Source organism: Maylandia zebra, linkage group LG22, assembly GCF_041146795.1.
Source record: "Maylandia zebra isolate NMK-2024a linkage group LG22, Mzebra_GT3a, whole genome shotgun sequence".
Lineage (NCBI taxonomy): Eukaryota > Metazoa > Chordata > Actinopteri > Cichliformes > Cichlidae > Maylandia > Maylandia zebra.
The window spans coordinates 17,951,978-17,972,281 of record NC_135187.1 but is presented as its reverse complement, the minus strand read 5'-3'; the positions used below and the strand labels follow the sequence as shown (position 1 = coordinate 17,972,281).

Genomic DNA, 20,304 nt, shown 5'->3' with positions numbered 1-20,304 from the left:
TTAGATTCCAAAATCTAAAGTTTTAGTTTCGGCTCAGTCTCTCAGTCTCATGTTTTAGCTAATCAAGATCTCACAAAACAGCTGTCTGCTCTGAAACAGGAGAAAGAGTTCCATACAGACTCACTGGTGAACACAGTTGAGCACTCAGCAACATAAAAGCCAGAAATTTCCCATAGAAGAGGGGAAAGTGATGTTAAAGGGAAAGTGCTGCAAATGCATTCAGTCAAGTGCCCTTAAGTGGCTAAAAACAGTTATTACAGATTTAAAAAGAAGGATATTTTATGCTTTTCTTTACTTTCTGCCATATATATTTTGTTAAGACCACCAGTGTTTGTGCACGCAATCAGTGTGAGCCACAGCTCAGGATTCACACTGATTCAGACAGTCTTTTTTTCTTGTCTTGGCCCTGCAAGGTGTTAGTCAAATAGAGGCAAGTCCCCAATATGTCCGTTTTAGCAGAGCAGCCCCGACCACTCGCTTCTGAGACCTTTTGTTTGCAAAGTGCAGCCAATCACAAGAAAGCTGGTTAAAGGGTCCATGTCCTTAAAGTGAAAGGGGTCCAAAACCAGGTGTTACCATAATGAACACACAAAAAAAAAAACATAATTTAAAGCCCAATATGTATAAAACTAAGAAGTAAAAGAGGGGCAGCCAATCAGAAGAAACTTTGATTAAAAGAGCAGAGGAGGTAATTTATATATGGCCAGCAAAATAAATATGGATTAAATATGGTTTTCATATTCAGTCATCTGAACTCATTCTGCTACCTAGAAATTAACATATTAGGTCCCCTATAAAGTTTTATGTTAATGTTTACTTAAGACGAATATTTATATATTCAATTATTTTATTTTCTGATGATAAATATATAGAGATAATAGAGAAATTTAAACTTGTAGACGACAGGTATAAATCTCTAGTTTGTGTAATCCAATCTTACCAGCATGTTATACGAACCCTCACATCCAGAAAGAAGGAGGAAGGTGTAGTAAATAACACGACTGTGGGACAAATGGGAATTTGTAAAAAGCTTTGAACCTGAAACGAGAGATTGACGCTGTTATGACTGACCATCATGTGCAGGATCATAAACACCATTTCAGAGTCACCAGCCTGTGATTCCAGGAATCCGTCACACAGAGAAAAGAAAAGAAACAAAATCTTCGTGTGTGATGCTGGTACCTGGTGAGTCGTCTCCACATGTGCTCACAGGGCTCTTTTTCCCCCCTCAGCTATCTCTTTGAACGGCCACAATGGTGGAAATTCCAGAAAGAACATAAATGTTCAACATGACACCCAAACACACATGTAAAACAACACAGACTAACTCAGTTTGTTCAGGGAATCGATTTCTGTTTGGAGCGAGCAGTGAGACTATTCAACAGGAAGCTTCCACAAGAGCTCCAATTAGGGAGATAGCTCGCACTGATTCTTTTAAAATCAAAATTATACCAGGACAACAACAAATAAGCCGTTTTTATGGATGCTGGAACGATAACAACATGTTTTTCTTGCTGTTTATTCCTTATTTTGTTAAAGGAAAATGTTAAAGTGCAGCGATTCTTCATCAAACTATTTTTAAAGATTTAGCCAACGTAAACCTGATGTTATAAAACAGATATCACTGATAATTGTGGATGTTATCTTATCTGCACACTGAATTTCAGCCAGTGCTAACATGGCTGATGATAAACTGATGCTTCCCTTCTCAATAAGAAAGACTGACTTCTCTTTACTCGTATCACTTCTTCTGACCAAAAATAGTCTCTCTGCCTGAAATCCTGACCTAATTAGTAATTGGTGACGGATTTACTTAAAAAAAAAAAGGGAAAAAAAGAAAAAAGCTTTACCAGGTCATCACTGAACTGATCTGGACCCTATAAATAATAAAAAGAATCAGCTGAGAGTCGACCCAGTCATCTGATGCAGTCAAACGCTTTATTGTGGGAAAGACTGGGAACTGGATGCAGTGCAGACGGGACGTGACGGTACTGTGGTGGCCTCTGTGTGTGTGTGTGTGTGTGTGTGTGTGTGTGTGTGTGTGTGTGTGTGTGTGTGTGTGTGTGTGTGTGTGTGAGAGAGAGAGATTTAGAGCGAGAGAGGGGGGAGGCCAATGTCAGCTCTATCACAAACTCACCACGGAAACACAGCACTGGCAGGTATTTTAAGTCCATATCGACCCGATCTATTCCCGATTTATCGATGTGTGAACTAATCAGTTATTAATAGATTTATTTATATCTGTCAGAAAAGTCAAAGATCATTTCTCTCCACCTTTTCACAACATTTAAAGACACCTGCGCCGCTTCAGACACCAGTGTGTGCGCCAAAATCTGCCCAAAAAAATCAGTAAGATGCGAATTTGGTCACTCCACTCCAATTATAAGTCATCAGGGTCCTCACGGCGCACGGGAAAAATTAAGAGCAGGATATGAAGTGGAATTTGACCAGATTAACTGAGGCGTGTGGGGCCTGAGGTTACATTCAGGCATTTCAGCAGGAGGGTCGTGCTGCAATCACTGTAAGCCTTAACAGTGAATGCATCCAGATTAATGATCTAGAAGATTCAGTCAAAAATCACTGAATGCTGCAACAAAATGAAGTACCTCAACAGCACAGCCACAGTGCGTTTGCTGCTGAGCTCATACAAGCTCACCTAACTTGATTGCAGAGTATTAATAAACCCACCCATCTGTGATGCTTAGTCAGAAATGACACAGATGGCACGGACAGGAAACGCTGCGTCTTAACAACATCACCCTACGCTCTGACAAAGAAAAAAAAAGGCTACATATGTTTTAACCAGGTGTTTGTTCTTCATGACGCCGACTGATCTATCGGCACAGCAAGAGAGCGAAAACATTTTCCTCGAAATCAAAAAAGGGGAGCAGCGCAGAAGATTAAGCCCCACGTTGTCTTCTTCTACATGTAAATAAAAAGGTACGCTTGATTAACATATCAGTGCGCTCTGAATGTGTGTCAGCATGAGAACCCGTTCCCTGCTTCCTCTGGTCCTTTGATTTGTCCGTCATGCGATGGCTCCGACTGAAAGTGGCCACCTATGCCGCAGCGCTGGAATGCAGTTACCATACAAAACAGAATTATTCAGCTTATTTCAGCTCCATTTGTTATTTTCAGTGGGAAAAGACAACAATGTTTTCACCGCTGGCAGCTGCTGTGGTAACACGATCTAAGAGTATCGCACAGCCATGTGTGAATCAGCCAGTCAGCGACAGGGTTTGCCACTGTGTCAGCTGTGAGGTGCAACATTTCTCTGGACTTATTACTAACAACGGGCCGAGATCAGGCCTGCTGACCCGAGTTATCACCGCTTATTAATGTTTAATAGGGTAAAAAACTGCACACAGTGATATATTGCTTAGGAGAAAAAAGAAATTTATGCAACATCTGACCACATTTTCTCTAAGAAAACAAGCAAAACATGACCTACATCCATAAAGCACATGCTTTCTGGCTATATTTGTTTCATAATACAACCATATGCCCATACTCTCCCTCTCTCTCTCTTACCAGCAATGCATTCAAATCTGTGGGTGTATTTCACAAACAGAAGTCATGGTGGATTTCTGTTCCATTCATTCCTCCTGTTGCCTTGAGTTAGCCATTACTATAATGTTAACGACACAAAAACTTACTCAGCGGCTGAATGAAAGAGAAAAATCACACTGTGCGGGATTTAAAAAAAAAAAAAAAAAAAAAAAGGCTAATGGAAAATGACAGAAAAAGAACATCATGTCCCTGAAAGCAACTTTCTCTGGTGCAGAAACACACTGAAGAGGAGAACTTTCCTTTCCCTCTAAAGTGTTATTTCACAGTTGGATACTTCAAGTTAACGTGGAGATTTCTGCACTGCTTATAAAGGAGATTCAGTAAGGAGCAGGGCAGCTTTTACAACCAGTGAACGCTATAATACATGGGTCCGTTTATGTGCTGATGTGTGACGTGTTAAAGTTTTGGTACTGGGTGTAGCTCAGAGAGTCGCTGTATGACAACAAAAGCGAAAAGATGACTCAGACGCTCACAGAGAAGCGCGTGGATGGTGCTGCAGATGCTACAGACAGGCAGCAGAGACGCTGCATCACCATCCATCGCACCAGGCATCGCATGAACTCGCTCACCTGCTCACACCCAAGCCTCTCCACGCACAGATGTTTCACAAAGCCCACATCTGGTCCAGCTGTGATCTCCTGTACGGATAACTGACATTTATTTTATGATTTCTTCTTTTTTATTATAGTGCGGCAGCTTTTATCTGCAGCCTGAAGCAGAGGATGAGCAGGAGAGAGGTGAGCGCGTGCGCTAAAGGTCAACAGCGCCGAATTTTATGTCTTTGATACATTAGCACTTTAGCCAACGCAGTTAGAAGGCAAAACATTTACGAGGGAAGGAAAAACTCTCTGACCTTTCTCAGCTGCTGATTATTTATTGATGGTAAATGGTGCCACTGACCACTTAAAGAACTTTTACACTACTTAGACATGCAGAGCGGAGGAGCCGAGGATCAGTCACCAGACTGGAGGACAACCTGCTGAACCTCCTGAGCTAGAGTTGCAACAATCGCAGTCTGAAAGACTTGTAAGAATCATGAGCATAGATGAAACACTCTGAAGGCTGATTGATTTTTTAAATCTATAAAGCAAGTCATGATTTTAAGTAAACTAAAAGCAGGAGCGCTGGTTTAGCTCACTGGGTAGAGCGGGTGATAAAGCCATGGATAAAGCTAATGCAGAGGCCTTGGGCTTGAATGCACCCCGAGGCCATTTACAGCATGTCTTTCCTGTCCTATTGCAGCAAGAGTTAAAAAAATCTCCTAATATATATTGCAGAGAAAGATATTGTATGTAATGCCAGTATTTTCTTACATCCACGGGATTATCAGATCCCACAATTCCCATAATCCAACTTGATTTCCCTCAGCTTCCAGCCTGGTTTTCTTCCTAAAACCATAGCTATCCTCCCCATGTGTGCAGTTCAGTTCTCCTAAAATGCTGAATAGATTTTTAACAATCAGTTCAAAGATAACTGCATTCTCAGCTGTTGTAATGTCAAAAAAACATCATTACCACACTGAACGTATTTTGAGTAGCAGGTTTCAGTCATCCTTACAACGATTCCCCTCAGGACGAAGGAGTTACACATTCCAACCCCTTCTTCACCTTCTTAAGTCATCTGTCACCGCACAGCTGTGTGTCACAGACGCCCTCAAGCAGCTGAGTAATGGAAACGCCCACTTCAGGATTCCTTAAGTTGCAAAGATGTCTGTGACAAGATGTAATCACACGCATGCGGGAAAAAAAAGGGTGCGAGATAGCTCACCAACGAGCAAAGACTGGAGGCAGGAGGCAGAGAAGACAAGTGCAGCTGAGAGATTCATCACCCTGGTAGGCCAGAAACGCTGACAGCTCATGCACGACTTTCTATCAGTAACTATGAAGAAAACTGTCAGGACTGCTGGCACCGGATGTGCCACCAATCTGTTAGCCTCATGTTGTCATGCTGTCAAAACAAAGACCCAGACATGAAAAGATCACGACACACACACAGACGTGAACCAACAGAGTGTCATCCAGCTGCTGGACTGCTGCAGAGGAAGCACATCAAACACCAAAACAGACAGATTATCAGCTTAGGACGCTAAAACGCTTATGACAATCATAACGCTGCTACTACCAACTGCTGCGGCCAGAGGTGTGTGCGTGTGTGTGTGTGTGCCAGTGTGTCTGATATCATGGATCTCCCATGACGTGTCGTGCAGAGCATGCAGCATGTGGTGCACACCTCACAGAACAGTAACGCAGATGTGGGGGAGGATTACCTCAGACAGACACACGCCAAGCTGATCTGCTCAGAAACAACAGGAGGAGGGGGTGAGAATGGGTTCAAACACCCTACCATAAATTCCTCATCTGCATCTACGCAGGAGGGCACAGAAAGGACAGGGGGGTAAATAGATGTGGTGGAGGAGGGTGGAGAAAGTGCCAGAGAAAGGAGGGATGGAGGGAAACTGATAGAAAAACACAATAATATAGATGGAAAACCCAAAGGGATGCCGAGCAAGCACTCAGCCTGATTGATGCCCCCCCACATACACACACACACACACACACACACACACAGAGCTGGACACTTATTAGGTCCATTAGCGGCACATAATTGTTCCGGTTTTCCATTTTTCATACATCACCACTTCTTACTCGTGTGGTCAGGAGAAAAACAAAAACAAAAACATACAAAGAAAAGTACACACAAGCCTGTGTGTTTGTGTGTGTGTTGTGACTTTAATGGGATATAACAGGTTGGCGCTTCTGCACTATTATCCACAGTCATTGTGTTTAAGCTGCACTGTTCTCAACACTGGCCTAAAGAGCTCTGATGTGTCTTTAGGCAGCTCAGTCCTCTGTAGCGATTCTATAGGCTAATCTTATTGTAGCTCCGCTCATTAATAAGCCAGCACTGGTTTCAGTGTCTCTCTTAGAGGGACGAGTGAAGCAGAGTGAAAGAAAAGACAAACGCTGCTGTGACACTGTGACTGAAAATGGTCACAGGAGGCAAAAACTGAGTCGCTGTAATGAAGCAGACTGTCAGAGGGGCCGTGGTGTCCACCTCAAACTCCCATCAGGCCCTCAGACACAAACCAATGAACGCTGATCGTATTATTTATATAAAAAGGTTAATGCAGCATGTCTGCTTTTAATACAGTTGACTAAAAGCTACACAAGATTAAGGTTTTACTATATTGATGTTATATTCCATATTTTTTATGAGCTTCCAGACCATCACGGTGTCCAACAATCATCCTCTTGTGCTTTAAATCAAACAAATGCGGCTCTGTGATCAGATTTTCTTAAAGTCATCTATGGTTGCGAAAAGCGGAATTAAATGGGTATAAGTATTAACCCCCATTTATGGCATTTGGTATTGGAGAAATTAAGAATTTCTTAATTTCTTACTACTGATAAGTAGTGGTGTGCAATACTGCATATTTTGGTATCGGTGCGATACCAAGTAAATATGGGCCAGTATCGCCGATACCAATACTTTTCCATAAATAATTTTATATGTTTTTTTATGTTTATATAAATTGGTAGTGTTTACCTGACAAGCTTTCTACAAATCCCACATTTTGCTGCTGTCTCATTTTCGACTTGAAAATACAGCCACAGGGCGCTACTCTTCTTCTTTCTTCTGTTGCATTTTCTCTGTGCTGATGAACCTGAGCGAGCAACTTGCTTGTTTGTTTGCTTTGTGCGTCTAAGTCACGTCACGTGACGGCAACATCTAAACACAAGAGGGGGGGGGGGGGTGTGGCTGCTCTGCGCTGACACAGGAGCGGCGAGTCCGGTGACCTGGCTGTTTAGTCTTTGCCGAAACCACAGAATTGCAAACAGGAGCGGAACCTAAAGTAAAAAATCGATCTCACCAGGCTAGTATCAATCTGATACCGATACCGACTTGGTATCAATACAATCGATATTTGGATCGATCCGCCCAACACTACCGAGCACTAGTACCATCAAAACCTTAAGGACACCCATCCTTTTATATGACAGAAGAAAGAAAAAGTATAGCAGGTCCATTTTAAGGTGAAAGTATACAATCCCACCTTGTGGTACATGAAATTCTTCTAAACAAGCTCTCCCTTCCTAGCCCAGGATGGACACCCATCAAAGCTGTCAGGGAGTGACCTAGACGTCAGTGACATTTTAGGCATCATTACCTCACGATGTTTGATCTGGCAGGACGTCCAGCTGAGGCTGGTGAGTATTTAAGTTCTGCAAAATAAATAATTAGTCAAAAATGAAATTGTAAATATAAACGTAAAGCGATACGACATCAATAACTGAGCGACTTTTCAAAAAAAAGTCTATCTGCTAATCGTGGTGTAACCACCATCAAAGTGACCTCCAGTAGTGACTCTTCCTGTCCAACTTAAAGTTCCTCTCTTATCTCATCTGACCCCGCCCCACCCCCCCACCTTCCCCGAGGATACCATCACCCTCCACCACTCCTCATTCCTTCCAGCTGATCCCTTCCCTCTGTCTCAGTCAACCCTCCACTCCCTCCACATACCACTTAACCCCAGTGTAACAGCTTATGACCCACCTTCTTGACACCAGAGTTCCCAGCTAACATGAAAAACCTCCCACACACCCCCTCTGAGGAGGCAGTGATTGTAGGGCCAGGCATGTTGGAACAGCCTAATAAGACTATCATCCTGAGATAACCTCTGACTTACAGCTGGCAGCTTTATCTCACTCCACATCCTAAATGGAGGTTTATCTCAGTTAGCTCAGCATGTGATGAAGCTCTTTACACAAACAGACATTTCTGCTAAACTTTGGAAAGTTACAAAGAGACTCTGTTACTAAAATAACACTAGACTGGATGTGCTCTGAAAACAACTGTCATCTACAGTATACCAGTGATCAGAATGACCCATTTTCTCCACAGGGAGCATTCAAGTTTCATCAAAGGACCGGAAAAAAAAATCTGCCTCTTGCAAGTCACGGTTTGTATCACAGCAGCTTCCCAGACGCAGGTTAAAAATGGAAGTCAGGATGAACTCAGCAGGAGTTTTGAGACTTTATTCTTCAAGTCGTCCTCAATATCAAACTTCTTCAGAGCGTTCGGAGCGTCAAAAGACTCCAATTGGATTCATTTCCTTCCACTGGGACTTGGAGAGCTTTAACTTTCTGCAGCCTACGGTCCTTAAGAAATAACTATCAGCTGTGAAAACTTCAAGGAGGCACTCCTCCTGTAAGAATGCAAGGCCTTCGTTTCCCCCAAAAAAACCACATATATGCGCACAGATGGAAAAACATATGTAGGTGCATGCAGTGAATACAAGCACCCACCCACACACACACACACACACCCACACACACACCCACACACACACACACACAAGCAATATTCCTGAGAAGTACAAGTGGGTCTACTTAGGAAGAAAAAGGTCAAGTGCGCCATGTGTGAGACGCTGATAGACTTAAAAGCACTAAAATACTGTGTTCACAATGGACTACCAGGTCATGCTTATCCTGTTTTGGCATTTGCATAACCTTCATAATGCGCTTCTGTTGAAGTATCTACATGAGGCGGTCAGTGAGGTCACACCATGGTAGAAAAATCAGCATAGTGACCAATACGTTGATTTAAAGAAGATTTGCTTTTAGCCCTGAAGTATGAAAGTGATCCCAGAGCTGAAAAAGAAGCCAATGAACAAGTGCCGAAACATGTAGTTCCTTAAATGACCACTTGAATGATCACTTTTGTTAATAACTGTACAGGGGTGACTATTTTTTACTGCATAAAGCTTAAAGTTTGGCATTATCCAGAACGTGGATGCTTAGGGTAGCCTGTGTTTGCTGTTGTCTCAGTGAAACTAACTTCTTATTTTAGATCACAGTAAGTAACACGCAGACTTTGTTAGCCCAGCTAGCTAGTGGTTGCTGATAACTTGCCAGGTTTAGCCTCTCATTCACTTACAGACACTCATAAAAACAAACAAACAAACAAACCAATACAAGTTTGAGTCGTCCAGATTTTCAAATTTGAAGCTTCAAAACAGTATTTCTAAACAAATGGGTGATGTCATGTTAGTTACATCATCTATATACAGTCTATGTAGTAAACTAGCTCTCTCTTTTGGTTTTGAAATACAACCTATTATCAGATTTATTGGTTTTTATGACTAATATTTCTTTAGTATCTTCATAACGATACAAAAAAATCATCACAAAGAAATATTCTCTGCAGCACTACAAACAAAACTTCAAAACCTTATTTGAATGGTTTGATAAGTTGACAAGATAATTACAGTTTACTAAAATTAACAGCAATTAAATTAAAAACTTTGCCAAGAGTTTGGGCTTGGTTTCGATTTTTGAAATGGTGTTAGAGGGCTGCTGCTCAATAAAAAAATAATGTTGATGATCGACACTAACTTGAGATGGTTAGATTTTTTTCCAAGCAACAATGCCAAACTTTCTTTGGAAACGGCTTCAAAACCATAAACATACTTCCTTGTTTTATCTGATAGTGAACTGAATATCTTTGGGTTTTGAACTTCTGGTCAGATTTAAAGAAGAGTGACATCTAATAAATCTCTGGGCTCTGTGAAACTGGCAGCTGTCCCACTTAGTTGACACCAACGCTGCAGTGTTGTGTTTTGGTAGTTGAGGGGAAAACCCAACAAAATGACAGAGCCTCTGAATTTCCTCCAAACCACACAGTCATAATTCCTTTAATGAGGCTTTTGGAGAGAAAGAGAAGGAAATGAGTGCATGTGGGTGTGCTTGCCCCTGCATGTGTGAGACTCAGAAAGTGAAAGCTGGAGAGAGAGAGCGGGGAGAAAAAGGAGGGACGGTTGAGGCAGCAGATGCGGGGAATGAAAAGCTGGTTGTGGTAAAGTGGAGAGAAGGTGAGGGGGGGAGCATGTGTGAGAGTCTGGGAACAGACGCTGGTCCTGCATCCCCGCAGCCCATCTCAGCTTGGCACAAACACCCTACCCCTCGTCTCCAGCCCCCTTCAAACAGCTTAACCACGGCCCAAACAGCCTGGCAGCGAAGCAAAGCACTTCCACTTAACCATATCAAAGTCAGCCTGGCGCTGCACTGAAAGATCATTTAGCCCTGGAAAAAAAAAGAAAGCCCTATTCCTCAGAAACGGCATGAGCAGCCAGGATGGACGTCTGCGTGGTTTTATAGGCAGCCGATTTTCATGTTGTTTTGTTGTTATTTATATGTGTGCTGGAGATGGCTTTGAACTGAAGACTTCTGATTGCCTGAAGAACCTTTTGATCAACTTGGAGGACACGCAGCTGAAGAGATAACGTCAGCTCAGTTGGAAAGCCTTTAAACAGGGCTAGATTTTTTAAATTCGAGGAAATTCATGCATCCCTCTGGGTTAGAGGGCCCAGGAAGCAGCAATCTGGCAGGTAGAAACCTGCTAACTACTGGCAATGTCTTCTGACAGAACAGTCAGGGCTCACTTCACAGACAGTTCCTCCTCAGCGCTGCTGCTGTTCCATTTATCTGCTCTGGTTCAGCTGGAAGATCCACCGTGGGTGGTTTCAGTGGACAATGGATGCCCTATGACCCTGCCTCATCCCCAACAAACCCGGAGATGCATTTGTAAAAATCACTGGCCTGATTCTGGCATTTCACTTGCACTGAGTCCCAACACGTGTGGATGCTGCGATAATACAATTTTAAACCTAGTTTGCATGCTTCCAATCAACACTGATCACAGCGGATCATCTGTCAGAAGAACAGAGTGACACATGACACAAAGAGCCGCGCACGCACATGTTCGAGGCTAAATATACTCTCCGTTTTACAGTGTCGGAGTTCAATTTCCTGAAGTTGTTTATTTTCAGAAAAGCGTGAAGCCCCCAAAACAAATTATTATTCTATAAGTTTAATTATGTGATCTAAGAGATTTATGTAAGGGGTTGAAAATGAAATTATTATAGGCTTCCGTACGTTTATCCTCCACTAAGCTCCATCCTCAGTGAAATCAATTCACGCGTTGCCTTGATCCACTAACCCAGTGCCCGGGGGAATCAGCCTTCCTCCACAGTGGGGAAAGAGGAGTTCCCCTGAATGAGCGCACCACACCAAACCACGAGCCTATTTTGTTCCCGGTTTAACCCTCTGTGAAGTAGCACCGAACAATGCTTCAACCCACCTCTGGAAAAACTTCACGACAGCGGCTCCTCAGCGGCGTCTCCGACCGTCTACCTGCGCCTCTCCATCCATGCGTAAGAAAAATATATATATAAAAAACACAAAAGTGATTTCTCGCTTTCTGCGCGGAGGGTTTTAGCACCGATTCAGTGACAGTTCAGAAAATCTCATTCCCAGAGAGACGGACCAGCTGCCCGGTTGAGTGATGGATGATCGTCGCTTTATTTTTCACCCCCCCCACCTCGACGAACAGTCGTCGCGGCTCCGACCAGAGCAAACACTGAGCCCACTCACACATTCCAGTTTGTGTTTGCAGCGCTCCTCCTGAACAGCGACGGCCAATCAGAGGCGGAGGATGTCACGGGGAGGGCGGGGTCGATCTTTTCTGTACCCTAACCACGGCTGAAGAATGACCCCCAACTCCATCGTGTGGCGGTGGGGGTGCCCGTACGTGCATTCATTTACGCGTCTCTCCCTTTGTCTCCATCTCCGAAAATGAACGAGCTGTATTATCGTGAGTTTCAAAGACTGAATACTTCTGTTATTTAATATCTCACCTTGATAACCCTGCAAAAGGTGGCCAATATCAGCTGAGATCATATTATTGCACAATTTTGCAGACTTCTTTTGGTGCTTTTTATTGGCTATAATCTACAAGCTAACACTCATACAGACATCAGACAGGGTTACTGCACTGTACGCGCATTGGTTGATGTCTCAGCATGCTGTGAAGCTGCCCTGTTTTATCTGCTGTGTACAGTGTAGATAATAAAAACTTGGCACAGATAATAAGGGGAGACTGGGAGCCAATAGGAAACATTTTTCCCTCTCTGAGGAATTATTTGGAGTGTCTCTCTTTTATTTTGATCTATAAATAGTCCAAATGACCATTTTTATTATTTCTATATATAAATATGTGTAATAAATATGTGCCAAGCTAGTGATGTGCAATTAAAAGGAAAGACCTTCATAAACATGCTGTTTGTAAAGGTTTATCAGCTACAGGATATGATCTGCACTTCATAAACCATTCACTAATAGGGATGCGTTCATGCACACTCACATTAGAGAAAATATAGAACAATGTATTGAGTTAGATTATGAATTATCTCCATGTGCGCTCTGGACAGCAGTGGGATCATGTTTAGGAAGCTTTCATAGCTTTAAGGAATTAAAATAATTTCATGCCTCATTCTGCAACATTTCACCAGTGCCTCGCTGTTTCATTTCTCTTATTGTCAGGTTGTACGACTGATTATATAATTACCCGTGAATGTACATCTTAGCACCAACAGATTATTCCAAATCACCTCGTCAGCCTGTTTGCCTCAATAGGGGTTTGCTGGGAGGTCTTTTCCTTGGAAAGCAAGCTGCAAACTAACCGAATTACATGCGAGGGAACCATGAAGAAGACAAACGCTTCCATCTTTAGAAGCTACAAACAGCATGAAGCGCAGGTGCTGCTATTTGAGGCCGAGGGAAAATACATTTCTGTGGCACGACTTATGAAGAGCGACTCGTCGTGAAGTGCTCCTGCCAACATAATTGCCCTCCATAAGTGGATACATTGTTCCGCTGAGTCCATACAAATCCAATTCAGCTCACCCTTCCAAGAAGCAAAGGGAGCAGAAAATGGCTTGTCCCTTTTAATCCATCAGCTTGGTTTTTAGTAGAGAGGGGGACTTTTAAAAAGACTCACCGATATGATTAATCTTAGAGGGTGGGTTCATGAGGTTTTCATGCAGGTTGGAAATTGGTCAGTTTCTTTAATTTTGTGTTAAATTAATTGTCTTTTCTTAAAAAAAGGCCAAAGGTGCTCTTTAGGGTGAGAAGCTGTGATCAGATATAAGTGGCACAAGGTCTAAAAGAATCAAGAAGAGGCTACAGAGATGCATAAGGTGGTTAAACATTGTTAGAAACACCTTTAAAACACATCTTTCCGTCTTCAGGACTGCTGATCGGCCAGCTGTACAGTGCATTGGAGGGAAAGCTGGGTTTGCTGTCCTTTAATCCTTTCCTGGATAAGTGTGCAATAAAGTGTAACACATGCCCAAATCAATCTTTATGAGCAGAATTTTAAACTGAACGGATCGCTGATTTCACCAGCGTCCTGCAGTAGTTACAGCAGGAAGGGGAACCCTTTCACTTGTGACCACAGACTGCTCAGCTGTGATTCACCGAGTGTATTAGTTCCTTGTTAAAACATCGATAAAAAGGCAGAGAAATCCACAGAACTCATAATCTGACAAAAGTAGGCTAGCTTAGTCATAAATCAAAGCCTGTTGAGCCATCGACCTTACGGACAGCTTTTGTGGAGCGTGATTTCGACATGACACGAATGTAACTTAGCTTTAGGGAAACAGAAGAAATGAGATGACTGTGAATCTGTAAAGTGAGCTGACAAAGTGACTCAAATCGTCAAAGTCATTCTTGATTTAATTTCTACTTGATGGGAAATGCATACGCCGGCCATTAGGCTGCATAACGATGATGACAGATACAGACAGAGAGGAGGGATGAATGAAAGACGGATAAAGGTTTAGAGGAACGACTTGGGGGAAATGTCCTTATTGTATTTCTTGCTAAAAGTCAGATGATGATTTAAAGTGTTTATGTCTGAAGGGAAGCCATAAAGCCACCATTTGGCTTAACGACATAATGCTAACTTTCTGAATTGTTTTTATCACCCTAAGGCATCTCTTCCTCATTAGCAGCTCCATATGTTCTGCTGTCAGCGAACTTTCCCCACCTGAGCCTGCCAGATAAATGCAGCCACTCACCTCAAACACGATCATTACTCAGCCTTCGTCTTTCACACTAACTGTGGCCGAGCGGTTCATCCCTATTTTTTAATCATCTTTTCAGCAAGTGCATTTTTATTTGCTCGTACTTTGTGTTGTGCATTTTGCTGTTAAATCTCAGGTCCAGTAGAGCCAGAGAGTTGGTTTCCATGAGCTCCTCGATTAGCACTAACACACACACACTCTCTCTCTTCCTCTCAGCTGTTGGACAGCCCAGCCTGTAATTATGGCTGTCATCAACAGCCCCTGACCAGCAGCTATATTTACCTCCGTGTACATGCACACCACAAAGAGAACAACATATAGACCAGGCAGACCAGTTACATACAAACAAAACCACACATCTAGCAATATGTTTTTAAAAAAAGCCTGCATACCTAAACTAAGGCTAAAGATTTCCTCCACATGTGCGAATTGAGTTACACAATCAAGGAAAATCTGGATCTGAATCAGTTTTTGTCCAATATATTATCCTATATTGCTAATGAATCAACTTGCTCTAAAAAGTTTGTCCCTTCGAAGTTCTGCCAAGCAAAACACCTCAGGTAAAATGCTCGTGCGCACCTGTCCAGAACTTAATGAGTCATCTTGCTAACAAACAGGCAGACAAGCAAACAAATGAGCTGGAACAGTTACATAACGCCCTCAATCAAGGTTTAAAAAAAAGAAGTGCTTTTTCCTTTCTCCTTCCTTCTCTGGTGTGCTCCAGCTCTGTCAGTCCCTCCCTGATTTAAACTGCACTTAAAACATACTTGTTCCACACTTGTTATGGTGGCTGCCAGCGTCTCCTGACTTCTTTGACTTTAAAACCTTGTTTCTGTGTGGGTATAGCTGCCAAGCGTACGTGGGTGCATACCCTGTTCACATAAACCTACACACCCTTTCATATACACAAACTATGAATGGAAGAACTTCCACTGACCTCCCAGCAGCACAGCTCCTTTCCTTCCATACCAACCTCCGCCGCTGCTGCTGTTCACCACCTTCAGTCTCCTGCTCGGCCTGTAGCGCAGCATTGAAACTCTTGTCTCTCTCTGTAGCTCAGATTCTACTTCATTCAAACTTTTTTATTTTACATTTTACTCTTTTCTTGATCCTTTTCCCATATTCCCTCATCTCTGCTTAACGGCATTTGACTGCTAAAGCCACGATGATTTCAAAAGACCACATGACTGAAGAGCCAGGAGGTCAAGGCTAAAGGATGTACAGGCACAGCTGATGATGATATGTGTGTGACTGAAAGGCTGAGTGCCGCCTATGCTCAGATTACTTGCCTCGTTTAGGTCGAATCATTGTTGAATTTTTCTCCTCTGAATCCAACACCCATTACGACATCATCAGCTCTACTTTCATTAAAACCACGCTTTATTATTTGCTATTTATTTATGTGCTCTAAATATGCAGCTGCTTTTACTGCTGCCCAAACAATGCACAGATTTAATAGGTAACCACGAGTGTAACTCACAACATTACTGAAGCTTCTGCTCTTTGCAAGTTATATAAAAGGGAAACTCAAGCTTTGTGTTGTGAAATATGTTTCAGTCTTTGTTTCAAATCCATTTCTCAGTACATCAAACATGTTCTGTGGCTAGTTTTCAGTTCCGGTTGATTGGAACAATCAGCAACACTCATAAACCTCAGAATTGGTTCAGTTTACTGCACAAAAAAACCCCTCTGTGTATAGACTATCATTAGGGTATTGACACACTGGATGCTGGCATGCATGTGAATGAGAGAATTATCTCTGGTCTGAATCTCGGTGGAAATCCAAGTGGACAAAGGCACCAAAACGAGGTGCTGCAACCTGTTCCTGTGCAGTTCTTGTGCACAGCTCTGCGCTGCCACAGTAGTGCACGTCTTTCTGGATCTGTTCCACTGTACGACATGCTGGGGATATGCTCGGCCAAGGGTGGCTTGGCAACTGGTTGCATCCCATCAGAGGGACCCATACCTCATTTTCAATGTCTTCTACACACACATAAATATATCATAAAATCTATTTAAAACACAATCTTGTTCTTTATTTTTGACAAGTATTATCACTACTGTGAATAAAGTTTATTTAAAGCTGCTATAAGTTTGTACAAAGCTGCCTATTATTCAGTACGTCTCTCTGAGTCAGACGTACTGTACAGAGGTGAATCAATTACAGGCCGTGTACAGGCATGGCTCCATGGCTCCTGTCTGCTTTGGTCTGTAATGACAGCTTGGCTGTTGCAGGTAGACTCCTGGCCCCCCTGGGGCTTGGAGGCATCCCATGCATGTGTGTGTCAACAATATCATCCAACTCACAGTCAGAGTAACCGACAAGGCGTGGATGTGTGTTATAGAGCATGTTTCTGACTCTGTATAGATTTAAAAAGCTCCACAAATGAAAAGGAATTCAGCAGCGAGGCTTCTTACTGGTTTTAGCAGACACTACCACATAACCATCTTTAGAAATGGTTAAGAAATGTGACTGACTGGTTTTAAAACACGTCTGTAAGTGGTGAATTCATTTCATTAAAATACATTTTGAACTGTTTTAGTTTGGAATTTGTTATTTATAGTGAAATGTTGCTGTGGAATGATACCACTTCGGTTAACATTGTCGCCTAACAGCAAGAAGTTTCTAGTTTCAAACCTCCTTGTCCTCTGGAGCCTTTTTGGATGATTGCAGGTGCTTCCTGCAGCTGCATGGGTTTTCTGCAGGTGCTCCTGATCCCCCCCCCCCCCCACCTCCACAGTCCAGCCGATGTTCATGTTAGGTCAGCTAGTGAGTCTAAATGGGCCTTAGGTGTGGATGTGAGCTTGTACTACTTCTTCCTGATGGGTGGCATACCTGGAAAGAGAACTCTGCAAGATCCAGGTAACTTTCTCAGGATTTATGCTTGTGCTTAACCCTCACTGGTGGCTTGTCCATTTAAATTACATGCACTCTGACTCAGTGCCAAATAACAGGCGCTAATCTGCTCTGTGAAGAGCCATGGGTGGCCTGCTACGCTCCATGCTCTAAACAGAGTTACCTCACTGTGAGAGTAGTTCCAAACCACTAAGTGTAAATCTCGCACGCCCAGTGCTGACCACAGCACACACTGCCATGGTAACCGCATGAGAACTGTAAACCGAAAGGTGAAACTGCCGCCTTTCATATAAACCACGTGCAAATATCAGTGAGCAACAAAAGGGCTGAGATATGTCTGCAGAGAGAGAAAGATTTCTGCTCTTCCATCATCTGGCTTACTGAATGTTGCACCATCAAACGTCCCCTTTGTTTTTGTTGCTCTTTTAATTTTTCTCTCGCCTCTCATTCAGTGAGAGCTGCAGAAAATAATAGTAGTAATAATAGTTGTAGGCTTCTGGCTAAAGTAGGTCAGTGAAGCCAACTGTCAGAAGCAGGAAGAGGGGAGATGTAGAGCGGAGCAGTAATATGCCAGCTACACTAGGTCCCCTCAGGTCAGAGCTTTCCCCAACACAGAGCGGCCGCTGACGCATGAACTGCAGGACTGTCACGTTAGTCTGTTAGCGTGTTGCATCCCCGTGGACAGAGACGACATCTGTGGCCACACACTGGAGGTTTTGTGTGTGGGTGGACTGCCAGTGTGTGAATTTTCAAGGCAGTTTTCAAACAGGAATGGCTCAGTGCATGTGTGTGTCTGACGGCGGGGCGAGTTAGTTCACATCAGTCTCGAGCTCAGCCCGCTCCCCCTGTCGTACTCGCTCTGATAACAGATATGCATTTCCATTGATAGCATCCCTGACAAACCAGTTTGTGATTGGCAGTCATGGGAGGGTCGAGTGTCTCTTTATGTCCCATAAAAGTTCAGCTCAAGCTGACAGACAGCAACAAACATCGGCCAAATTACTGCCTGGTCTGACCACCGTGCTGCCCGACTGAACTCTCTGTTTTTGCTGCGGGGAAAGCTCTTCATCTAAGTCTGATATAATCATGGTGTGAATTTCAATTGCAGCTTACACACTTTAACAGTGAAGTGAGTCACAGGTATGAGGGTTTTCATTATTAAGACAGTATTGTCTGCTAGACCCCAGTGCCACAGATTCTGATGCTATAAAGAAGAGTAAAAGGGAAGCAAAAACAAATATAATTTTAGTGCCAGACGATATAAGCAACAATCATACCAAATACTGAGATTCCTTGTGTAATTTCTCCAGAAATACTGCCTTAAACAAGCTCTGGCAAGACAAGCTTTAGCCCAGATATCAGATTTTGCACTACGCGATTATGGTGCCGTGATAAAATGATAATATTGTGTGTAAACATTTTGAAAAAAGTGCTTTAAGTCAAAATCATTCTCAACTTCCACGGTAGTGGTGACTTTAACTAGCATAACAAAATAGTAAATGCCAAAGCCATAACGTAAGAGCGCCAACAACAACAACCATAGAGGAAATCAGAACATCCGAAAAGACTGGACCTAAAAAATATGTATTATTGTCTTACATGAGGCAAATGATAAAAATCTATCTAAACAGGCCTGAACAAATGTTACTTACATATCAAGTGTTCAGTTTGTACAGCTAAACCAGAGCACTAAGCTGCAGTGATTCACTCAGACCTGCCACAAGCAGGGCAAAGGAGGGCATTTAAAGAGAGCAGCTAATGTTAGCTCCAAAACTGCCTTTCATGATGGAACATGAGTGTTTCCTGACCAGTTGGTTTGTGGTTGCTAAGGGTTGATGCTAATCGCTAGAAAAATGATTGGTAAAACTCCAGGAATGACATGAGTCTCATAGGAGCACGCACTTGGTGACAGTGGGAAGGAAAAACTCCCTTTGAAAAGGATGCTCAGGGAGATGCAGCCATCTGTTTTGCATTTAAATTTCTGCCCCAGTCTGATACTCAGTTTGAATTTTAGCAGCTCCTCTTGAACATGCCTATATGCCTAAATGCACTCAGCTGCCACCATGTGATCGGCTGATAAGACATTTGCATTAACAAGCAGTTGAGCAAGTTCTGACAAACAAAGCTAGTCATTAACTGAGTCAGGTTTGACTGCACAGCTGTTTTTCAGATCTAAAATGGGCTTAAAGGATTTCCAATGCAACAAAGAGCTCAGACTCTAAGTGCAGCGCACTATATGTTGCAGAAGTTTTCGGTCTTGTTCTCTGCAGTCTCGTTCTCTCTCATCGCACAAGCACTTCAGTCTCACCTGGAACCACTCAGTATTTTATCGGCATCTTATTCTTTCTACAAAGTGGGGTAGATCATAAAAACACTTGATGCACTAGTGCTGGTTTAAATGACGTAAAATTTGCTAACTATCTAAAACTGAAGTCAGCTTTAGGCACTGCGCTATCATGGCTCGATATCCTCTTTGCTCCCCACTCATTGGTCGTGATCCACTGTCATCGGGCACAATGTCAGCGGGGAAGGATTTGGTTTCCTCTGCTGCACAAGGCAAGTACAGACAAGAGGCTAAGAGGGGAAAAATGGATTTATGAAATCCGACCAGGCTTCTAGTCTTACAGCCTTCTCCTGGAGCTCTGTATGTTATGCTAATGGCTCGTGTTAAGTGTGCGCGCTCGTGTTGTGGGGGTGCATCACTCATCTCACCCTCAGGGCAAAGAGATAAAAGCTTGTACCGTGGAAGCGAGATAGATTTCATGTCATCAGAATGATAACATAATAAGAGCTCATCAGTACTCATATGTGAAGCTGTGATTTGATTATGACTTTGTGAAATGAAATTAAGCATGTGGCTGTGTGGTAATATATAAACCTCTGACTCTCATATTGTTGCTTAACCGCATTACAATGAGGTGCATTCAGCTAATGCTGCATAAAACACACAACC

General features: G+C 42.8%; 1 protein-coding gene across 5 annotated transcripts in view; it reads right to left on the bottom strand.

The window, feature by feature from the left end:
* ripor2 (RHO family interacting cell polarization regulator 2) overlaps positions 1-20,304 on the bottom strand; it is a 74,930-nt gene that overhangs the window by 41,330 nt on the left and 13,296 nt on the right. Inside the window, exon 1 of one of the 5 annotated variants that reach the window (XM_004549221.4) lies at positions 15,432-15,683. The exons of 2 other annotated variants lie outside the window; for them this stretch is intronic. In XM_004549221.4, the coding sequence (XP_004549278.2) occupies positions 15,432-15,525 (94 nt within the window). In that variant the 5' untranslated portion in view covers positions 15,526-15,683. Of the gene's footprint in view, positions 1-11,709; positions 12,086-15,431; positions 15,684-20,304 lie in introns of those variants that run through there. 2 more of the 5 variants (XM_076878958.1, XM_076878959.1) reach the window with 2 other exon arrangements.